General features: G+C 49.0%; 9 protein-coding genes across 9 annotated transcripts; 6 read left to right on the top strand and 3 right to left on the bottom strand.

Moving 5' to 3' along the window:
- Positions 1 to 350: 350 nt before the first annotated feature.
- Positions 351 to 2,394, bottom strand: N7509_013481 (nucleobase cation symporter-1 family protein; the record flags this gene model as incomplete). Its single annotated transcript, XM_056638118.1, has 7 exons — positions 351 to 620; positions 685 to 974; positions 1,107 to 1,760; positions 1,827 to 1,832; positions 1,900 to 1,983; positions 2,043 to 2,201; positions 2,256 to 2,394. The coding sequence occupies 7 exons, from the start codon at positions 2,392 to 2,394 to the stop codon at positions 351 to 353; spliced, it is 1,602 nt and encodes a 533-aa protein (XP_056481625.1).
- A 727-nt stretch (positions 2,395 to 3,121) lies between these two features.
- Positions 3,122 to 6,458, top strand: N7509_013480 (hydantoinase/oxoprolinase family protein; the record flags this gene model as incomplete). Its single annotated transcript, XM_056638117.1, has 6 exons — positions 3,122 to 3,445; positions 3,529 to 3,601; positions 3,658 to 5,514; positions 5,564 to 5,570; positions 5,613 to 5,895; positions 5,946 to 6,458. The coding sequence occupies 6 exons, from the start codon at positions 3,122 to 3,124 to the stop codon at positions 6,456 to 6,458; spliced, it is 3,057 nt and encodes a 1,018-aa protein (XP_056481624.1).
- Positions 6,459 to 6,696: 238 nt separating this feature from the next.
- N7509_013479 (putative very-long-chain acyl-CoA synthetase family protein (CefD1)) lies at positions 6,697 to 8,768 on the bottom strand (the record flags this gene model as incomplete). The annotated part of the gene is made up of 4 exons (XM_056638116.1): positions 6,697 to 7,114; positions 7,174 to 8,515; positions 8,568 to 8,696; positions 8,759 to 8,768. The coding sequence occupies 4 exons, from the start codon at positions 8,766 to 8,768 to the stop codon at positions 6,697 to 6,699; spliced, it is 1,899 nt and encodes a 632-aa protein (XP_056481623.1).
- Positions 8,769 to 9,291: 523 nt separating this feature from the next.
- Positions 9,292 to 10,628, bottom strand: N7509_013478 (NAD(P)/FAD-dependent oxidoreductase; the record flags this gene model as incomplete). The annotated part of the gene is made up of 2 exons (XM_056638115.1): positions 9,292 to 9,779; positions 9,836 to 10,628. The coding sequence occupies 2 exons, from the start codon at positions 10,626 to 10,628 to the stop codon at positions 9,292 to 9,294; spliced, it is 1,281 nt and encodes a 426-aa protein (XP_056481622.1).
- A 1,543-nt stretch (positions 10,629 to 12,171) lies between these two features.
- Positions 12,172 to 13,008, top strand: N7509_013477 (uncharacterized protein; the record flags this gene model as incomplete). Its single annotated transcript, XM_056638114.1, has 2 exons — positions 12,172 to 12,843; positions 12,895 to 13,008. 2 exons carry the CDS (start codon positions 12,172 to 12,174, stop codon positions 13,006 to 13,008), a joined length of 786 nt encoding a protein of 261 aa, XP_056481621.1.
- Positions 13,009 to 14,081: 1,073 nt separating this feature from the next.
- On the top strand, positions 14,082 to 15,029 carry N7509_013476 (uncharacterized protein; the record flags this gene model as incomplete). The annotated part of the gene is made up of 1 exon (XM_056638113.1): positions 14,082 to 15,029. The coding sequence occupies one exon, from the start codon at positions 14,082 to 14,084 to the stop codon at positions 15,027 to 15,029; it is 948 nt and encodes a 315-aa protein (XP_056481620.1).
- Positions 15,030 to 16,039: 1,010 nt separating this feature from the next.
- N7509_013475 (biotin synthase) lies at positions 16,040 to 17,293 on the top strand (the record flags this gene model as incomplete). The annotated part of the gene is made up of 2 exons (XM_056638112.1): positions 16,040 to 16,246; positions 16,331 to 17,293. 2 exons carry the CDS (start codon positions 16,040 to 16,042, stop codon positions 17,291 to 17,293), a joined length of 1,170 nt encoding a protein of 389 aa, XP_056481619.1.
- A 1,297-nt stretch (positions 17,294 to 18,590) lies between these two features.
- Positions 18,591 to 19,634, top strand: N7509_013474 (sterol desaturase family protein; the record flags this gene model as incomplete). Its single annotated transcript, XM_056638111.1, has 1 exon — positions 18,591 to 19,634. The coding sequence occupies one exon, from the start codon at positions 18,591 to 18,593 to the stop codon at positions 19,632 to 19,634; it is 1,044 nt and encodes a 347-aa protein (XP_056481618.1).
- A 796-nt stretch (positions 19,635 to 20,430) lies between these two features.
- On the top strand, positions 20,431 to 20,898 carry N7509_013473 (tautomerase family protein; the record flags this gene model as incomplete). Its single annotated transcript, XM_056638110.1, has 1 exon — positions 20,431 to 20,898. The coding sequence occupies one exon, from the start codon at positions 20,431 to 20,433 to the stop codon at positions 20,896 to 20,898; it is 468 nt and encodes a 155-aa protein (XP_056481617.1).
- Between the last annotated feature and the right edge of the window lie 685 nt (positions 20,899 to 21,583).

The following is a 21,583-nucleotide window of genomic DNA, read 5'->3' as shown; positions in this document are numbered from 1 at the left end:
GATCTCCGAGTCGGGTTCGGGTATATTTGTCCAATCGCTTCGACGGGATCCCAGATTCAACCAAACCCCGGCGGCTCCCCATGTTTCTTGGAGCCTCCACGCATGGAATCATGGAACATCTCTTTAAACCCGAGCTCTCGCGTGGGCTGTCAAACATCAAAAAACCACGCATGACCCCTGCCGCATTATGGGGCCATCTCTTTCGTATAATTCGAAGCGAAGCATCCCCATGATATGGAACCCAATAAACACACACCGCTGCATCAAAGAACTTGCGAACATTCAATCTGATTGGGTACACATGTTCTAGACTCTCCATGTGACAACCGTTTTGAAGCGATCTTCCCAAATCAAGCTTTCTGATCACTCTCCGTCTCCACCCCATCCCAGCGCTCCCGATACTCCCGCATCAAAACAGGAGCAGGTGGCGCAGTGTCCACGAAGTCTCGAACGGCAGTGACGGGGAAGAGCCAGTGAAACGTGCAGTATACAGCTGCACTGATCGCAAGCCCGGACAAAAAGCAAATATAGTACAAATGCGTCAATCCAGTAGGAACCGAGATTCCTGGACTCACGTACGCGACGAATCCAGGTAGCGAGGGGACTGTCCCACATACCCACTACAGATAGTGATTAGTTATATTGGCGCTTTACTGGAAGGAGTCAACTATAGTTATAACTCACCGCTACAGCGGCGCGCCAGTCGAGACCGCATGTATACCAGTAGATACTGGAAGAGTCCCCGACAAATAGATCATCGACTTTGATTTTCCGCTTGTTGATGACGAAGTAAGATGAGATCATTAGTCCTGTCATCGGACCCAGAAAGACTGAGTAGCTACTCAATACCGCTAGAAAGGTCGTCGCTGTATTCACGAGTTTCCACGGGTTGCACGCGATGGACAGGAGCGCGGTCAGATATGCGCCTCGACGGATGTTGATGTACTGGGGGAAAGTAGCCGCCATATCGAATCCTATTTCAAAATTAGCAATATTCAGAATGTGATAATCTACCCAAAGCTGGTAGATTAATCCAACACAATTTGAATGCGGGCGAAAGCGAAGCTTTAGGGGGGTGAAATGAATACCTCCAGCCAACGAATTACCCGGCACATTAACACCAATCTGCGAAATCACCAAAGCAGCACCACCAAAGAAAGACGCAGCCCTTGATCTAGACCCGCCATTCTCAATAACCGCACTGAGCAGAGTAGGCAAATTCCACATCGCACCGCCGTATCGCTCCTGAGTCGCAGCAGTAACAAGAATCCCAATAACAGAGCATATAATAGCGTAAAAGGGGAAACTAATCAACTGGCCCCAAACCGCGTCTTTTGGTCTCCGTGCAAATCGCGCATAATCATTTTGATTAAGAATACCCGCCGAAATCGAACCGATTGTGCTGATTATTCCGAATGCGATGATCCACCCGGATGATTCGCCATTGCTTGACGAGGCGGAGCCGGAAATCGTTGAGCCAAATCCACCGCTGCCCATTGTTGCAAGTGACCATATCAAGAGAACTAGTTCGAAGATTAGGATTGTTGCGGCGGAGCCGTAGAAGAGGTTTTTCAGTTTGTGCGGCCGCACGTAGATTACCGGTAGCGAGATGAGCATGAATATTATGTAGCCGAGGAAATTGGCTATTGTTGTTCCTGTGGATGGAGAGAGGTGGTTTGGAATGCGAGATTCGAGGTCCGGCCATATTGCTTGGAGGCATACGTAGACGCATTCGCCGCCTATCCAGGCTTGAAAGCCGTCTAGATGACATTGCCTTGGTCAATCATTTGAAATATTCTGCGGCCTTGGTGACGGGGCTCACTTACACCAAACTAATTATCATGGTCAGAATGTTAAGTGTCAAGTGGACCATGCGCAGGAATATGCTGGTCTACTCACCGATAGATAGAAGAATCCGATTCAAAATCACAAATGTGCTCCCGTACATACCCCAAACATAACGATTCACAACGGGGAATCCAACTAATAACGCGGATAAGCACAACTCCTTGCTAAGTGTTGAATACGTGGAGATTTCTCACGATGATAATAAGCACCGGGAAGCGAATTCAGCACGACAAGCGCCGTCGCGATTACTTGTCCAATGACAATCGAGATGATTGCTTGCCACCATGTCAATCCCAAGGCGATGAGGGAGCTTCCAGTCATATAAGATGAGATATTTGAGTTGATAAGTACCCCTGAATGTGTCAGTTCTGAGCCAGGAATCGGTCGTGTCGGGGAATATCGCTGACAGAAGTTATGGAATGTCCAGAAGCCCCATGTTCGGCGTTCCGCCTCGATGGGCTTGATGTCGTTGTTAATCCATCTATTCGGAGATGGGCCACCTTCGTCTTTGATTCTGAGACTTCGCAGAAATGCCTTTACCCTCATCGTTTCGGTTGAAGAGGGGAGTCAGAGTGAGGAAACCGTGATGTGCAAAATGTAAGAAGCATAAGCATAAGCACCGCGTCTGAATAAGGGAAAATAATACAGTGTACTACACCCCCACCCCCTCTCACTTAGCCGACCACAAAGGAGTCGCAAAGACGGCGATCGGCTGACTAGCAGGCGTGAGACGAGAAACGCCGATCGAGAGTAATGTCTTATCTTCCCTTTGACATACTAGTATTCCACCCCGCGTTCTTTGTTATGGTCTTGAGTTCCCCGCTCGATTATTCAAGCTACGATTGGTCGGTGGCCAGACCTTCGCGATAACAAAGAGCCAAACTAACTAGTCTAAAAGGAACCTTGGAACACCCGAGCAAACTATTACGATAGGAGTAAAAGGACTGATCCAAAAAAAGGAAGTACATCCAAACGAAAATCATACCTGATCCAGTAGTTAGAATAAATTCAGATGGATGTAGGTAGTAGTGCTAGTAATTTTGTTCAATCGGGAGAGTCTTCGATAATAACATGAGCGGGGCGGGGTCATATCTCTTGTTTATAAATCTTCCCTTTGGAGTCAAAAGTTCCGGGATTCTACAAAGCCCCAAGCAAATCTCCAGCTTTGAGCGATTTCTTCATGACAGCTTAGATAGGGGCCAACTACCCGTACAATACTCACTCTACGGTCGACTATCTTGCCATCTCATCCCATCCCAGGTCCACCAACACCATGACCCACGCTGGTTCCGGGCCCTTTCGTATCGGCGTCGATGTCGGCGGAACAAACACCGATGCGGCCATCGTCGACATCGCTGCCACCGCCTCGGTATCGCGCGGGGTGTGTGCTTCGAGTAAGACGCCAACAACTACCGACGTGACATCGGGAATTTACACCGCGATTGAGAATGTCTTGTCCAAATCGAAGGTCGACCGTAAAGATGTTCTCAGCGTCGCCATCGGGACGACCCACTTCGTTAATGCTGTCGTTGAGGCTGATGCGCGACGGTTGAGCAAGGTTGCTGTGATCCGATTATGTGGACCTTTTACAAGACAGGTAGGTATAATGTGATACAGAAGCAAAGCGTGATATGCCAATCTAGTCATCAGGCTAATTTCCGTCCCCGGATCATATTATAGATTCCGCCATTTTCAGATTTCCCTCCGACTCTGAAAGCGATAATGTGCGGCCCTTTGTTCTATCTAGATGGAGGTGCGCAGAGCTCTGAAAAAGCAAAATTTCCACTTGAGCTAACTCCCTGGGAATAGGACTGGAGATCGATGGTCGTCAAATAACACCGTTGAACCCCGATCAAGTTCAGGACGCAGTCAAATCCATTCAAGCTGCAGGAGTCACCAAAGTCGCCATAGTAGGAGTTTTCTCCCCGCTTGATCACCAAGGACTACATGAAGAGACAGTCAAGCGCCTGATGCTGGAGTTAGACCCAGCGCTGTCGGTAGTTTGCTCGCATACAATCGGAGGCGTGGGCCTTCTTGAGCGCGAAAATGCGACCATACTAAACGCTTCGATCTTGAATTTAGCTCAACGTACTGTCCATGCATTCTGTGATGCAATGGTGAAACTTCGCCTCGATTGTCCCCTTTTCCTCACGCAGAACGATGGAACACTCACGGATGCTGCCACGGCTGCAGACCTGCCGATCAAAACTTTTGCCTCAGGTCCGACGAATAGTATGACCGGGGCCGCGTTCCTTGCATCGCTCGACCGTGAAAACAAGCTTGCGAAATCCGATACTCAAGTTCTTGTTGTCGACGTTGGCGGCACAACAAGTGATGTTTGTGCATTGCTTCCGTCCGGATTTCCTCGACAAGCGCCGAATTTTGTGGAGGTTGGCGGTGTGAGGACTGCTTTCTCAATGCCGGAGGTTCTATCTGCTGGACTGGGAGGTGGTAGCATTGTCACCTATGATGCTGATTTGGATCGGGTCAATGTAGGACCTGGGTCTGTTGGTCACTATCTAACCACCAAGGCGATTGTTTTTGGAGGAGACGTTATGACCGCGACAGATATCGTCGTCGCGTCCGGCAAAGCGGAAATCGGGGATGTGAGCAAAGCTAAGGCAATACCTGCAAAAGTCGTCCAGGGGGCTCGGAATCAGATAAAGAAGATCCTCGAACGTGTTGTAGAGGATATGAAGGTTTCAGATCTACCGATCAGCCTTTTACTTGTTGGTGGAGGGTCCATCATTCAGATGGATGATCTCAAAGGTGTTGCGGAATGCATTATTCCACCACACCATGACTCGGCAAATGCTGTTGGCGCAGCTATTGCCAAGGTTGCTGGTGAGGTCGATTTTATTGAGATTCTCGCTGACCAAGATGAAAATGCTATCCTCGAGAAGGCTAAAAGCCAAGCGATCGACGCGGCTGTCGCTCGTGGTGCGGACAGAGAGAATGTCAGAATTGTGGCGATCGATAAACTCCCTTTGCAATATGTCACTAACAAAGCAACTCGGTTAATTGTCAAAGCTGTCGGCAGTCTGGCAATACCAGATCGCAACAGCACCATCGCTGCCACTGATGCAAATTCCAGCAAATTCACCAACTTTACTAGTGAGGGTAGCAAGGATGAGGCCGAGAAACAATTTAATCAAAGCTCCTCCGCTCAAGATCTCGAATCCTTAGTCAAACACTCCTCTTCCATAAATATTGAGGCATACAGACCAGATGTACGTGGCGGTGTGTGGTACATCTCACCAGTTGATCTTGAATTTATCGCAACAGGAACCGGAGTGCTTGGCACTGGCGGCGGCGGATCTTCATATCTCCAGTATCTGGAATGTTTAGAAAGTCTGAGGAAGCCTGGTGCATCAGGAAAGATGAGAGTGGTCTCCCCAAATTTTCTCAAAGACTCGGACGTTTGCGTGCTTGGGTCTTGGTACGGAGCTCCAAGTGTCTCAGGGGAACGGATGGCTGCAGGGACGGAGATAACAGCTGCAATTGATTATTCTGTTAAATTGTCAGGACAGTCGCATTTCGAGGCGATCATTGCAGATGAGATTGGGGGAGGCAATGGATTGTCTACATTCCCCACTAGTGTTCATCACGATATCCCCGTTATTGATGGAGATTTAATGGGTCGAGCATATCCAACTCTTGAGCACGGTATGTACCACCCTTTTTGATAACTATGGCTGGTTACTGACATGTGCAGGCACCCCGTACGTTTATGGAGAACGGATAACCCCCCTGTGTAATTGCAGACGGGAAGGGGAATGCGTCTGTTGTACTGGTGAGAGTCTACGGTTTCAGGGTGGTGAAATTTTTATTGACAGCGAACAGAACGCGGAATCAAATGGGCGTGTTGAGAGCATGCTACGGACACAGTGCGTGGATCTCGGTCTAATGGCCGCAGTTTCATGTGCGCCCTTGAGTGGCAGGGCCATCAAGGAATACGCGATCCCAAATACGGTGTCACAGGCCTGGTACATCGGCCGTGCAGTGCATAAAGCACAGAAATCGAAGGAAAACCTCATCGAGGCCATTGTAAGAATTATTTTTCAGTCTTCTAGAAGCGGCAAGCTCACTCCATTTAGTTCAAAACAACTCCAGGTCGGCTCCTCTACAGCGGCAAGATTATCGATGTTAAGCGGGACGTCAGTCGAGGCTACACAATGGGTCAATGCACGATCGCGCCCCTCAACAGCGACGAAGAGGATCAATATCTCCCAGGCTCCCAGAAATCCGAGGCGAATAACACGAATGAGAGCCGATGCCTGATAATTCCGTTCCAGAATGAGTTTCTCTACGCCGCATACGCCAACCCGGATAAGCCGAATGACAAGTCTCAACACGAGGTTATTTGCACTGTCCCTGACCTAATTTCAATACTTGGACAGGATGGTGAAGCAATTGGTTCTCCGGAGCTTCGATACGGACTTCGCGTGAATGTGATCGGCATGCCAGCACACCCATTATGGAGTGGTACCGAACGTGGACTCAAGGTTGGCGGACCAGCAGGCTTTGGCTTGGATATGGAATGGACGAGTCTGGGGCCATACCAGAAGCCAAAAAGTGTGCTGGATGAGTTCAACAGCCTGGATTCTTGAATATGCATTTTATCCTACCAAGCCATGCATCGGCTCCTACTAAACAGGGAAGTTGGTACATCGGAGCATGTCCCTATTCTCAAGTCATTTCTCTGACATCACAGATTGAAGTAGCTATACCACGAGGGAGTTCTCAGAAACCGCCTGGACCTACAAGGGATAATCACTTCAAGTTAAAATGGTCTTAATTCATATATACTATCTAGCCAAGTTTAAAACTAAATATCAAACCGCCGTCTCAAAGTCTTGCCTGGCCATTGCTTATCCTGTCCCATTCTTCCTTTCCAAAAGGCGAATAGTCCTTTTCCCCGGGGGCAATCCATAAGAAGTTATCGTCTCCGCCATCAGCCACCTTGGTGCCCCTGAGCGCCGGGTCCGCGCCTTCGTCGCGTAGTGGGACCTTATTCTGCTTGTGGTTATGGATGTGCGTCGAGTTCTCCACGACGCGAAGGAAGACAGGGACCGCATATCGAGGCAGCTTAGATTGAACGAAACGCGCGAGCGCAGCGAAGTCGAACGTTTGTCTCGCCTCGGGCGTGATTTGTAGTGCGGCGCAACCGGCTCGTCCTTCATGGTTGGGCAGTTTCACGCCGTAGACATTTGCCTCCGCAACACCAGGGAATTTTCCGATGACCTCGGAGACTTCAGCAGTCGCCCTATTAAGAGACCTTGGTTAGTTTGGCTGAAATAAGACTGATATCATGCGACAACTTACACATTCTCACTCTTCCAGCGGAAAGTGTCACCAAGACGGTCGAGGAAGTACCAGCGACCATCACTTTGGCGGCGAAGCGCATCACCGGAGCGATAATATAGATCGCCTTTCTTGAAGAGATCGCGCAGGAACTTCTTCTCGGTTGCACTCTCATTGCGCCAGTATCCTTGGAAGGCCTCTTGGTTTGGAATGTTAACCACAATTTCTCCTCCTTCCTCGTACGATGCGCGAACGGCGAATCCGGTCTTCGAGTCTCGCAGAACGTCACCAGTCTCGGGGTCAATTGCCACCGGTACAAAGACGTTATGGAGAAGACCGCGCATTATCAGTCCGTGGTGACCAACACTCCCAGCAGTGAAGGGACCGCGATTGTAATTGAAGAGGCCAAAGATACCCTCCGTGCTGTTGAAGAACTCGCCTACTTCGAGAACGCCAAATCGTTCACGGAATTGTTCCCAGACATCGGGGCGCAATCCATTACCATACATGCAGCGAACCTTGTGGTTCTTGTCCTGGGGTGATGGAGGAGGTGCGAGTAGATAGCGAGCTGTCTCGCCAACGTAGACGAAAACCGTCGATTCCGACTCTCGGACATCCTTCCAAAAGTTGCGAACGCTGAACTTGGGGCCTAGTGCAATACTAACGCCATCCACTAAGCAGCTGATTAAACTGATCGCAGCCGTGCCGTGGTATAGTGGCATGCAGCTGTACCAACGATCCCCTTGGGGTCCTACGGTATCATTCATCGATCCACGACGGACGAACAGCATAGTGTACAGTCGAGACATGGTGAAAGCACATCCCTTGGGCATACCGGTCGTACCAGATGTGTAGAGTAGAATAGCTGGGAATTCTCCTTCCACCTTGAGCGCAAGATCCTTTGGCGGGAAAGTGGTCGGGTACGAGCGAATTCGTGCTTTCAGGGACTCATCCAATGTCTCGAGTTGCATTCCCAGTTCCCCGGTGAGTGTACTTTGAACCTCATCCACACGCGAACGACAGGTCGGATCTTCATCAACAAGTGTAAACTTCGCCCCGCTGATCTTCAGGCAGTGGACTAACGCATCACCGGTGAGATTGTAGTTAATAGCAGCGGGGGCACAACCAATGCTCCACAGGCCAACCCAGGCAATGATAAACTCAGCGCGGTTCTGGAGGTAGAAGCCTACCAGATCGCCTTTCTTCACGCCTTGAGATAGAAAGTAGTGCGCATACTGGCAAGCCTGTTCCCGTACGTCTTGGTAGGTGTATGATCTTTCCCGGGTCCAGAGACAAGTCATGTTGGGATATTGCTTTGCAGTTTCGAGGAGCACAAACCACGGGTTGCCCTTCTGTCGACTGACTTTTGAGAGTTAGCAAATTATTGATTCCAGCCAGCCCACGCGAAGACATACCTGCGCTCGCATATTCACGTTCGCCCTTCCGGAGGGTGAGTACGGCCTTGACATCTTTCCTGATGTGAAATTTGGCATCCAGGTAGGCTGCGACCGTAGTTCCTCCAAGGAGAGCCGCTGCAGCAGTCCCTAAAATTGGCATTAGAACATAATTCCGTTGATATTTCCACTTCCTCGCCATATTCACTAACCCAGGTCCATCGTGAAGTTTCAGTGTGCTGGCTTGGCGAATCTGTTCAGGCGATGGATTTATTATGATCGGGAAAGAACCAAAATGACACAAAAGAACAGTCGGTAGGGGGAAAGGCAGGATCAACTCTGGAGGTCAGAGGGAAGACGTTAAGGGAAAGACAGAAGTCAGCAGAGTCGTCAAATTAATGAGGAGAAAGGTATATTGCCGTGAGCCGAAATTGCTGGAAATCAATCCTCGGCACAGACGAATCCCCTCCGCACGGATGGCGAATCTGGTCAAATGAACGAATCCGAAACACTTGTTTCTTTCAGCCAGTGTGAAATCATCCACTTTCAGGCCCACTAGAGCTCCATTCAGCGGGGGATGCGGGGAATCGTACACGCCAGGCTATACGCGATCTGTGCTAATTATGACTTGGACCAGCCTCGGCTCATTTTTTTCGTCCCCGCATAATGGAGTCGCTGTGCAAGCGCATAACTCTCTGGCTCTGATGGACATTCCTCCCCACTTAGTGCCCAAAATGGTTCCGGCTCAGTGGATTTCCCTTAGTTCTCTGTCCGGTTTCAACTTGGAATGCACCCCGCCCTTGCTTTTTGTTCCCTCGTACTTCCATGCCCATGCCGCATCACGGTCGGCCCCGTTGCTGATCCCTGCGAGGACGTTCGTGACGTATTTACCAATTGTTGGTAGGAATTTCCAGCAGTGGAACGAACCACCCGCGGCTAGGTACAGGTTGGATAAATGAGGATGTGGGTGTTGCGTTATCAAGGGGTGTTGGTCTGGTGTGATCGCATCCCAACAGAGGCGATAGTAATCGACTGGGCGGTTATTTGAGAGTATCTGGGGTAGACGAGCTTGGATGGCGTTGAGGCATTCATCGCGTAAACCCTTCGGGGCATCTGACTGGTTTTCTGTTGGGACAGAAATAGCGTGATTTGTTGGTGTGGAAATGGTATTGCGAAAGGAGGATGAGCTGGTAAATTTTAGAATTCCAGAACGCGTAGGAGGAATGGTTTCCCCTATTTTCAGGGTCAGCATGGTCGAGGAAGAGGCATTAGAGTGTTCAAGGGCCTACCTTGTCCGCCATAGACGTAAACCGGCAACCTGTTGTACTGAGTTTGTTCCTCTGAGAGTTGTACATGTGCGACGCAAACGCCAGCCGCTGTCATCTGAGCCTCAATACGATCCTCACTGGAAATTTCGAGAGCATCCTCGGTATATGACATCAGTGCGCTTGTCCAAGCCCCGGTGCAAAGAAGGACCTTCTCTGCGGTCAACTTGTCGCCGGACTTAGTCTCAACGCCTTTCACCCCATTCTCTCCCAGTATGAGTCGATTCGCCTCGCCAACAATATACCGCACGCCCATCGCCTTGATTTCGCGAGCCAATATCTCCAACGCACGACCGGCATCCGCCCATCCAGCGAGAGGATTCCAATAAAACGACCCAAATGGACTGAGATCCGCGTCTTTCAACAGACCACCCCAATCCTGGCGAACATCGTCCTCGCTCAGTTCTTGCATCGGGTCAAGCCCAATGGCTTGGAAGTTCTTGCGAATCCGCTGTCCAAGATCACTCCCCTTCTCGTCACACATAATCCATCCCGTTTGATGATAAACACCCCCATTCTTGAAGATCGGGTTATTTTCCCATGCCTCAATCGCCTCAAGTCCGAGTTCTGTATATAATCGATTTGAGTAGTCCGCTCTCACAATCTTGTTGAGATCTGTAGAGGCGGCGCTTTTCGACGGTGGGGGCGCACGATCCAGCACGATGATGGCAGAAGGGTCAGAGGTGCGCTGGGCTAAGTGATAAGCCGTGCTGAGGCCGAAGATACCTGCACCGATTATGATGATTTCGGCATCCATGTGGAGCAAGCCCTAAAGATTTTGCGGACTGGAGAATGATTTCACTCGGTCGCGTTGGAGATGGGAGGGAGGTTGGTGAAAGATCCCCCGCTCATATCGCGTGACACAAGTCAGTCTCCTGCAGGTCTAATTCAATATACCGCTCGTACAGTAAAAAGGCATGCCAGCCCAGATTCATTCCTTGCTATGACCCATCGTGTTGAGGCTCTCATCACGCAAATCCTCTTCGGCGCCTGGTCATTTTTCTGTTGGTACAGAAATAGTGTGATTCAAGTTGGTAGGTGCCTAAGCACAACAGGCATTCGTAGAACGACTCAATACAGGCATGAAAATAGCCTGTATCCAATTGCTGCACAGCATATATCGTCTCCATGCACAGCGTCTTGCCCCCCCAGGTGAATATTAGTGCTTACTACCTGCAGGTGTGCATCTAAATCCTGCGCCATCCCGAGTCGAGGACAACTGACCTAGTAATTAGCAGCGGGGTATTTCTCCACTGGGAAGCGAAGCCAAGCATCTCCGGGTTGGTCGGATCAATAAAGGGCGGTATTATATATTTAGATGTTTCCAAGTTGAATAGCATGATGATCGTAGTACATGGTTTTAATACGCCACTTGATCTATATATAAATTATGTGCCGCATCCTTACCCGTTTATAGCTTGGCCAACTCAAAAATTGTAGTCTGAAAAGCCCTGCTGAAAGTTTTACCCAGTAAATATGGAACGTGAGCATCATGTGCAACCTCTCCATACCTTTGGCTATTCGGGAATTGATCGCATCCGTGTGAATGTTGTGGGCTATATAATTGGCTAAATCAACTAGCTTGGGGGTGATATCCTATTCAATCCAGCATCCTGTTCTACTCACATACGGACTACATAACAGTGCTGAGACCTTTGTTGTGGTTCCGGGTACCGATGACAGCGTGATGGTTACAAAATTTTCCTTGGCTGTCGCAGTTTAATTCTCGATCATAATACTAATTCCAAGGTTTGTTTGGCACAGTTATTTTCATTTGGAACCCGCAACAGCATAAGGAAATGATCGACAAGGCGCGAACACGTCCGCACGGTCGGCTTTTTCCTGTCTGCTCCTTGATAACAACAAGATGTATTTTTTATTCTTCCCACTCGCCTTGATATTATTCTATGCCAGAGATGTCTCGGCTTGTAATCGTCCATATTCCGCCTGGATGGCAGACAGCGTCATTTCGCGCGGTCAAGCTGTTGTTGAACAGGGGTCAAGCCCATCGGCATCCACTTATCTCCAAGTGGGCTTCTTCCAGTCAGCCATTATCCGTCTAATCGACTACTATCATACGCCTGGATCAGTCTGTGCAGAGAGCAACTGGGAAAAATACATGCAAACTAGCACAGATAGCATCAAGCCATATCTTCTAAATGCTACAAAAGATACCAGTTACCCCTTGGACCGGCTGTCCACTGGCAAAGGGCTCCTGCATCAGTTTGAGGAATATCACACTTCCACCGCTTCAGAGGCTCTTCACTCGTTGCGAGATTCTATTAACCTCCAGAACAAAAATGCGCTCGGGGGGGTACTGGTACTTCGAGTACCCCAACTGGAGCTATCTCGATGGAATGTATTCTCTGGTCCCGTTCCTCTTAACCTACACCGCTCACTTCGACCCTAAGAATGAATCTGTTACCGACGATGTCATTCACCAACTTGATCTGCTTTGGACTCACTGCTACCAAAACGAATCTGGTCTCCTTGTTCATGGCTATGACGCGTCTAAAACTGCATCGTGGGCGAACCCAGTCACCGGAGCGAGTCCAATTGTCTGGGATCGCTCTTTGGGATGGTATATAATGTCACTCGTGGATGGCTTGGAACTTTCGTCGCCATTCCCCCAACGTCTAGTTGACTATCTTCGGCGGAGATTGGAACAACTGGCCGAATCTGTGATCTCAGCCGCCGATCCGGAGACGGGATGTTGGTGGCAAGTTATGACACTTCCCAACAAGCAGGGGAATTACATCGAATCTAGCGGGTCGGCAATGTTTACGGCCGCTTTATTCAAAGCGGCTCGACTAGGCTATCTGCCTGAAAAGTTTGCTTCTGAAGCAAGGAAGGCGGCGGGGAAATGCTATAACCATCTTGTTGACGCGTTTGTGGTCAAGAATGAGAATGGCACGCTGGGTTATAATGGGACTGTCTCTGTTTGTAGCTTGAACTCTTCGGCTTCTTATGAGGTGAGTTGTTACCATCCCTCCACATCATCGATCTGCTAACCGAATAATCAGTATTATGTCTCGCAACCTCTTCTTTACAACAGCGTTCACGGGACAGCAGCTTTTGTGCACGCGAGTTTAGAGCAAGAGATGCTGGAGGACGCGGAAGGTCCTTCACGAAAATAATAAACAGTACGCGGTACTTCCTGATTTGATTCTGATTTTATACTGAGCAGCAATGAAGTATTAACAAAGAATTCTTTGGGGCTCTATATTTCTTAGTCTTCAAACTCTTTGCTAGAAACTGTATTTGCTTTCGAAAGTCGGACACACTCAGACCTAGACTAGAACATCCCTTGGGCTTCTCTCTGAATCAGATCCACGTCTTGCCTGGGAATAACATCGTCTCAGTCCTTGGACTCATTTGACGTCATGTACGAAACAAATGCGGGGCGTTCAATGCATGCGATGCTCGTCTATCACGAGGTAGGGTGATACCCTGGTCGCTCAAAAGTACGCATTTGACATAGCCCCCAAGGATCTGAAATTAGAGCAGGCATTTCCATCTACCCAACATGTCTTGTTCAAATTCGGTGTGCCAATTCAAACAAAGCGTAGATTCATAATCGTGAGACAGCAGATCTCCATTTCTGGATTGATAAGATTGAAAGCAAAATACGGTCACCCTGGAGCACCGACCGCCAGGCTCCAACTTCAAATCCACAGAGGGTTCGGGCCGCTCGCTCATCTGGACTAAATCAACCGTGCACAGAACACCGGTCTCTCAAAGATCAGGCATCTCTCATCAGCCACACCCTAGACAAGGGTTCGATTCCTTCGCCAGCTCAGCCCACCACACTTTCACCCAAATGGCCCCCATTTTACACCGTCTCTTCCTTCTGTTTTCTTGCTGCCTGTGGCTAATGCTGCACCACACTCTTAGACCGGGCGCTTAAGATGTGGTGTGGCTGATCTAAACTTGAGTAGGTCTAAAGCTGGACTGGGGGTTCCCCTAAATATGGGCGCTCTAAATAAGGCACATCGCGAGGCTGAGTCTCGTCCTGAGCGATACAGTCGCACATAAATGTGGCGACGGTTGTCCTGGAAATGAGAGATCCAGTTTATTCTGGCAATTCATTCGGTCTTCAGTCGTTGCCACAGCATCCGCGCTGGTTACAGTCAGATCAGATTAGCTGCTGAATACGGAGTACTCGTACATTATCTACTGTTCTATTTTTATCACTATATTCGCCCTCACTATGTCTATGTCGACCGATCTTTCTCTTGGAGAAATTCTCCACCTTTCGCTCGGCGAAGGCGTTAAGTGCTTTGGGCTTACCAAAATCCTTGGAGGAACCAGGCCATGCAATCACCCGCTTGGCAAGCAAACGCTGGCTGAAGCACGCTATATCCTTGTTCAAACTACGGGTCAACTTGAGCGGGGTGGGCAAACGATCGACCAGCATCTTATCAATCTGTCCAATCTACTTGTTCAATCGCGACATGGTGTAAATAGTCGCAATCGTCGGGAAAGCTTGAAATCTGAATGGCTGGGATTTGTACAGGACTTCCGACGAGCCCAAATTCATTCAGAAACTCTGATTGAAATCTTACATCAGCGCGAGGATGATGAACTGGACAACGCGTCGGAGGATGAAGATCTGCAAGAAGTTCCAGCCCCTGTTTTAGCTATTGAGAGCGACACCGCAACCTCCATTGTAGCTACCCGGTCAACACACACCGACCTCGACACTACGCCCGATTCTACCCCCATCCCCGATCTACCTACGCAAGCTGAAGAAAGCCAAGTGCAGATCAGCGAAGAACGCACATCCAATGTTTTGCGTCCCGTCCCTGAGTCTCTTGGCGACCGTACCTCTCTCACCCCGGCCTGCCTTTCCGGTGCCCACACATCCTTCCGATCTGCCGATGACGTATCTCCTGAATCTGTCTGGCTTCTTCTACTTCAGTTCTGCTTCGGGGTCCGGGCACTGATGCTCGTGAAACTACATGCTTTTTGCTCTATCGATGGCTACGTCCGCTTTGGGAGGGGATCTTTTGCGGATTTGCAATTCCTAGCCAGGAACATCTTCTTTTCGAATGAACCGACCCGAGCGCATGTTTTTATGATTTCATGCTGTTATATTCTGTTTGGTTTGCTCCAGATTTTGTTGAGAAGCGATGTGTTGGTGGTGCTAGTATTGTGATTTATATAATTTGTGACCGGCGGCCCGGGTGGGCAACCGGGCGGACAATCGGATCGCTGGCCGATCACCGCCTACTAATGATGATTCTATGAATGCGTGTTCAAGTTTATGTTTAGCATTACGAATAATGACGGTTCTCTCTTTTGCAACTGAAATTTCCTAAAATGGTAGTAAATTGTATGCGACTAGGCACCAGTCTTTTGGTATATCAGTGGCACTGGCATTGGGTTTACTTTCTCCCGCCGAAACATTCCGCATTGGCCCTCGGTGAACTCTCGGAATTCACTTCCTGGGCTGTAAGGCAGTGATCAGCACGGGCCATGAGCACAGGCATGGACACGCTCACCCTCACCATTCTGGTTCTCGCCCCTCCACTTCAAATATGGGGGTGATCATTGGTTGATCACGGGAGAAGTGGAACCCTAAGAAAACGGTGACGCAACGAGGAGGGGGTTCAACAGAACCGCCAGTGCCGCAAGCGTTTACGGTGTGACTCGACGAATTACAACACCAATTGCTGATCGCATTGGAGTATCGCATCAGATAAAATAGGAAGCATAGACCAATGCTCGGTTACAATCGGCGGACCAACTTTGTGATCTCCGAGGGAAAGTTTTGGGAAGGAGATTACGGCGTACGGAGTAGGGGGAAGGGTGAAGATCCCAACAGAGTATTGTGATGGTCAACCTACTCAACAGCTAGCGAGAAGCTCCTAAATCGGCCGTTCTGAAATCCAGCTAGAGCCCAGACAGCCGAGACGAGGGAGAGAACCGGGTAACTTGGGAGAAAATTAAGTTCTTAACGAAGAGTTACTTAAGTGATTTACTTAACTTTCAGGGCGCTGCAGTTAAAGTTGTCCCCAGCCCAGCGGAACCAATAATCGCTGCTGCTTTCCCCACAGAGTGTTATTCGTCGTCTCTTCTTGTCGTCTTATTTCCCCAGCGCTTTCTCCTCTTCTTCTTTTCTTCTTTCCTCTTTCTCTCCCCTCTTCCCCTTCTTCCCCCCACAAAATGTCTCTCCCCATCGCCCGGTCTCTCCCCCGGTCCCTCGTACGGTCGTACGGGACTGTTCAAGGTCCTGCAAGCACCGCCATCCCCAATAGAATCCCCAATGCCTTGGCCGAGGCAGTCACAGCTAGTGCCCCGCGCACGAGTTGGACCCGGGAGGAGGTCGCCCAGGTGTATAACACCCCTTTGAACCAACTCACATACGCCTCGGTGAGTCATCCTTGATGGGAACCATCAAATTGATAGTCAATTAGATGAGAATGGGATGATGAACAATCACTAATACCTCCCCAGGCAGCTGTCCACCGTCGCTTCCATGACCCATCCGCCATCCAGATGTGCACTTTAATGAACATCAAGACCGGAGGTTGCAGCGAGGATTGCTCTTACTGCGCCCAGTCATCCCGCCACGACACTGGATTGAAAGCAACCAAGATGAGCCCCGTTGACGACGTTCTCGAGAAGGCCCGCATCGCCAAGTCTAACGGCAGCACACGTTTCTGCATGGGTGCCGCCTGGCGTGACATGCGTGGCCGCAAGACCAGTCTGAAGAACGTCAAGGCCATGGTCTCCGGTATCCGCGAAATGAACATGGAAGTCTGCGTGACCCTAGGCATGATCGACGAGCACCAGGCAAAGGAGCTCAAGGATGCCGGTCTGACAGCATACAACCACAACCTCGATACCTCGCGTGAATTCTACCCCAACGTGATCACAACCCGATCGTACGATGAGCGTCTGCGTACCCTCGACCACGTCCGTGATGCTGGAATTAATGTCTGCTCCGGTGGTATTTTGGGCCTGGGCGAGTCGGACACTGACCGCGTCGGCCTGCTGTACACTATGTCTTCGCTGCCCAAGCACCCCGAGTCTTTCCCCGTTAACGCCCTGGTACCTATTCCCGGAACTCCCCTTGGTGACCGGAAAATGATTCCTTTCGATCGCATCTTGCGGACTGTTGCGACCGCGCGTGTTGTGATGCCAGGAACGATTGTCCGATTGGCGGCCGGTCGCATTGCACTTACTGAGGAGCAGCAGGTCGCTTGTTTCCAGGCTGGTGCGAACGCTGTCTTTACCGGTGAAAAGATGCTGACAACTGAGTGTAATGGATGGGGCGAAGACCGTGCTATGTTTGACAAGTGGGGTTACTATCCCATGAAGAGCTTCGAGAAGCCTGAGCCTAAGCAGGCGCCCTCCGTGACGCCTACTCCTCTTGACGAGGCGGAGACTGTTGCGCCGGCCGCAGCTAGCTCTTAGGACTGCAATGAATTTATAAGTTGGGCGTAACAAAGCCTGCAAAATGAATTATTTGAATATGTTTTGTTTTGTTTCAGTAGCCACAGCCACTAGAGATTAGTATGTTTGAAATGCTGAGTAGATTAGTAGTAGATAGTTCAATATCAGTCATTGTAGATACTTCAAGATCATTACTATACCACACATAGGTAGCAGTTAGTAGTAGTACTAGGTAGCAGCTTGTCAGCCCCAGTAACCAGGACTTCATTCATGGATTCATACTATGAGATCTAGACTCAAGGAAGACCACAAAGCCGATCCACTCTAGACCAGACCAGACTGAAGCCCTCGGGAAAGACGATCCCCGGAAAGGCTTCCCCAGTTTAGTCGTTTCCCTGGGAATACCCCCGGAGGATTGTCAGGGAATTCCGATTTTTCCCCTACTCGCTAATACACTTTGCCCGAGATCGGCGAATTAAGGAAGTGTCCGCGAGATCTAATGCACCAGCACAAGCATGAGCGCGAGGAGCAACAAATTTGTAGCCACGGAGGACTATCAGAGATTCACAGGGTTGTGTTAAACTTAGGAACACTAAATGATATAAGAGCAAGCATATAGCCATATAGCCATCTTTGCATTACCCACTTCCCCAGTCCTTTTCTCTCCCACTTTCACACGGTCGCAGAGGTTTCCAATTCGGGTTTGGGCTATCGATGCCCTGTTCACCAATTGCGGGTCAATTCCGACCTCACACACCAATTGTATTGCCTCGATTTAAGCGAGCCATCTGTTCCTGGCAGGCGATCGCAGATCTTCCATTCGTTGACTTTCACGTTAGTGCCAGCCGAGGCTAATCTTCTGCACGACGCCTCAAACCCAGCATAATGTACATCATCTAGAATAACCTTGATCGATTGATCTGCATTCCCTAGGTCATGGGAGCGCCTGGAATTGGAGACAATGCTATGTACCCCATAGAAAACACTGCATAACAAATCCTCCTCCTTCATGCCCGAAATCCTCGGCAGACTATGCGGGGAGAACCTTCACATGGACGAACTACCGGTAGATCTGCCCCAGTTTCCCATGGGACCCTCCCGATCTTTGACCTTCATTTGGTGAGGATTTCTGTTGGGGAAGTTTGATCCACTCATAGAGGGCGTCGTAGTTTTGCGCTTTCGCATGTGCTGTGAGGAGATGGTATAGATATAAACACAACCACTCATCCACCACGACTCGTCGTAGCTCGACCGAACCAAGAACAGTGCGAAACTTGAAAAGTACCTCTAGTCCATCTGCAGACTAGACTACGACACCATGGAGAAACCTCTAAATAAGGATTCCATGAAATCTACCTGGCGCACCGCCGACCGCAAAGAATGGAATCACAACCACTGGGCCCTGGAGCTCCTAAACGCCCACCCCCAAGATCTAAACAAAGAAGTGCCCGTACACACCAAAGATGAAAAGATCCCATACATGCCTCAGTGGTCCCTCCAGCGCTGGGTCCTCTTCTACTCAGCGTTGCCATTAATTTTCCACCAAACCTACATGATGGCAACAGGCCGCACACTCGGCCCATTCGCAACATTCAATCTATACTTCTTCGCCTTCAACGCAACAGTGATCTATCAAGTCCACGTCCTACGACGCCTAGGCCACAAATACGGATTCCTAGACGGTGACAAGCACGAGCGCGACGGCGTGCCGGACGTCGGCATCGCAAAGGTCGTAGCATCACTCTACAAAACAACTGGATCCCGCCTCGTAATGGCAACATACCTCTGCTATAACCGTGACGCACTGCCCAGCTCACTATCATGGACCTGGCTTCCTCTCGAAATCGGCCTATATGGAATTATTCTCGACTTCTGGTTCTACTGGTACCACCGACTAATGCATGACGTTGGATTTTTCTGGAAATTCCACAGAACGCACCATCTCACAAAGCACCCGAACCCTCTACTCGCCGCGTACGCAGACCACGAGCAGGAATTCTTCGACATGGTCGGCGTCCCTTTTATGACATATGCGAGTCTGAGACTTATGGGTTTGCCGATGGGGTTTTATGAGTGGTGGATTTGCCATCAGTATGTTGCTTTTGCGGAGGTTTTTGGACACTCGGGCCTTAGGATGCATCTTACTGTTCCGACTACGTTGAGCTGGCTTCTTCAGATGATTGATGCGGAAATTGTTATTGAGGATCATGATTTGCATCATCGGAAGGGATGGAGGAAGTCGCATAATTATGGGAAGCAGACTCGGCTTTGGGATAAGATTTTTGGAACGTGTACGGAGCGGATTGAGTCTGTTGACGACAATATTGATTATGAGAATGTGGCCAAGATGCCACTTTTCTAGGATCTTTCGAAACGGTACCGCAATCCTTCTTTTGTGGATTATTTGAGATGATTTATGAACATGTTCTGCACGTTTGTCCTTTTGTTTGGCTTGGATACTGAGTGGACTTTGGATTTGTTAGATTAAAGCCTTATTTCATACCAATTAAAATAGCCAAAATAAATGCTAGAGTCCATCATTATGCTCTCCAAATCGAAATTTGCTCGAAGCCAATCTAGCACCCTCTGCCTGGGCGATAACTGATAACTCATCTCGTCGTGGGCAACCCGGAACCGATGACCGATCTTGCGCCCGTGCACAATACGAATAACGTTCAACGATCAGTTGCAGTAAATAAATATATTCCCTTCTGTATTGTGAATACAGTTTTGGAAATATCATAACAACCTAGCTGGAAGCGGAATGTTGAATAATCATAGAATTGCCGTGTCGAGAAATGTTTACTCATCAGCGATTTACCTACGGAGTCGCATTTTATCGCTAAGATGATAAGTATTTCCAAAGAAAATACCATCGGTGCAACGTATAAGTGACGTATGCTTGTATTTCGATCTCCGGTTCAACGATACACAAAGCTTATTCACCAAGGCCGCTTTTAAATTGTTGACTATTCTTCTCCGGCCTCCACAGTCGGATTACTGATAGTATTTGAATCACTCTACCGACCAGAATTATATAAATTGTAAACGTGGTCTATATGAATCCCGTCTTCTAAATCATTCAAGTTCTTGCCCATAAAGCTCATTTTATCCCAATTTTCCCACGAGTCTTACCAGACACCTAACCGGCCCTCATCATGCCCCTTTGGCAAATCTACCACCCTGCGAACACATTCCAAAATGTCGAATCGAAACAACTCTTTGCAGAAGATATAACAAGAATGTACACTGGTCTCGGATTACCAGCTTTCTACGTCGTGACACAGTTCCACGAGCTCAAGGATGAGAATGTCTTTGTGGGCGGGAAGCCGGCCTCGACCAAACCATTCATCCGCGTCGTCATCAAGCATATCGCTCTTCGTATTCCCGACGCTGATAAAGCCTATCTTCGTACTACATCGCGCCTGGATAAAATCATGAAGCCCCATCTCTTGGATAAGGGCTATGATTTTGAATATCATGTTGAAGAGACGGAGCGTCGGCTTTGGAAGATTAATAGCTTGATTCCGCCTCCTTTTAAAAGTGACGAGGAGCAGGTCTGGGTACAAAAGAATGCTGCTTTGTCATATGAGGGCGCGTATCCTCCCGTGGACGAGGAAGTTTGAAGGCTGAGATCATTGAAGCGTTGAGAACTGCCGTGCAAGGACTTGAGATATATTGAATTGGATCTCGTCGGTATCTGGCTGCAATTTTCAACTATATTTATCACTTTAATGTTTGCAGTAGGTGATAGAGTGTCTGGTCATAAGCTCGAAGTCACCATGTCTCCTCGGAAGAGGTTATTGGCATTCCAAATAGACGAACTTATCATGAACTTGGATCATACTTTTTGTACCATCAGGCGGGCCAATATGTACGCTGGTAGCTATTACGGACCCTGATCAGTAAAAGTTTCAACGGTGCTTCAAGGCTAATGATTTCAAAGTATAATTTCAAGCTTATTGTGGGCACTTTATCTGCACTGACTGCCGGATGCGGCTCATCCTTCCCAGCTCTCGGTGGATCAAGCGGAATGCCGGAGCGTACCTGGTCCTGAACAGACCCACAGAAAAAACACAGCGAACAACCCATACGGAGGCTCGGATAAAAATCTCGTTTGAGCTTACTATAGTCATATGCATAATTCGAAGAAGCGTAATCGGGACTGAAACCTTGAAACCTTGGAAGGAAATGCTCAAACAGTCTATTTTGCAAAATTGAACAGGCTAATGTCTAATATAAACCGATCCATATATACAGATGGATGTTATAATACAGTCATAAAATGCAAATGCATCGTACAGATCTATC

This window comes from Penicillium cosmopolitanum (genome assembly GCF_028827165.1).
Source record: "Penicillium cosmopolitanum strain IBT 29677 chromosome Unknown utg000012l:1.0-3308103.0:1.0-3310761.0, whole genome shotgun sequence".
NCBI lineage: Eukaryota > Fungi > Ascomycota > Eurotiomycetes > Eurotiales > Aspergillaceae > Penicillium > Penicillium cosmopolitanum.
Note: the sequence above shows the minus strand (reverse complement) of the source record. Positions and strands in the feature narration are given on the sequence as shown.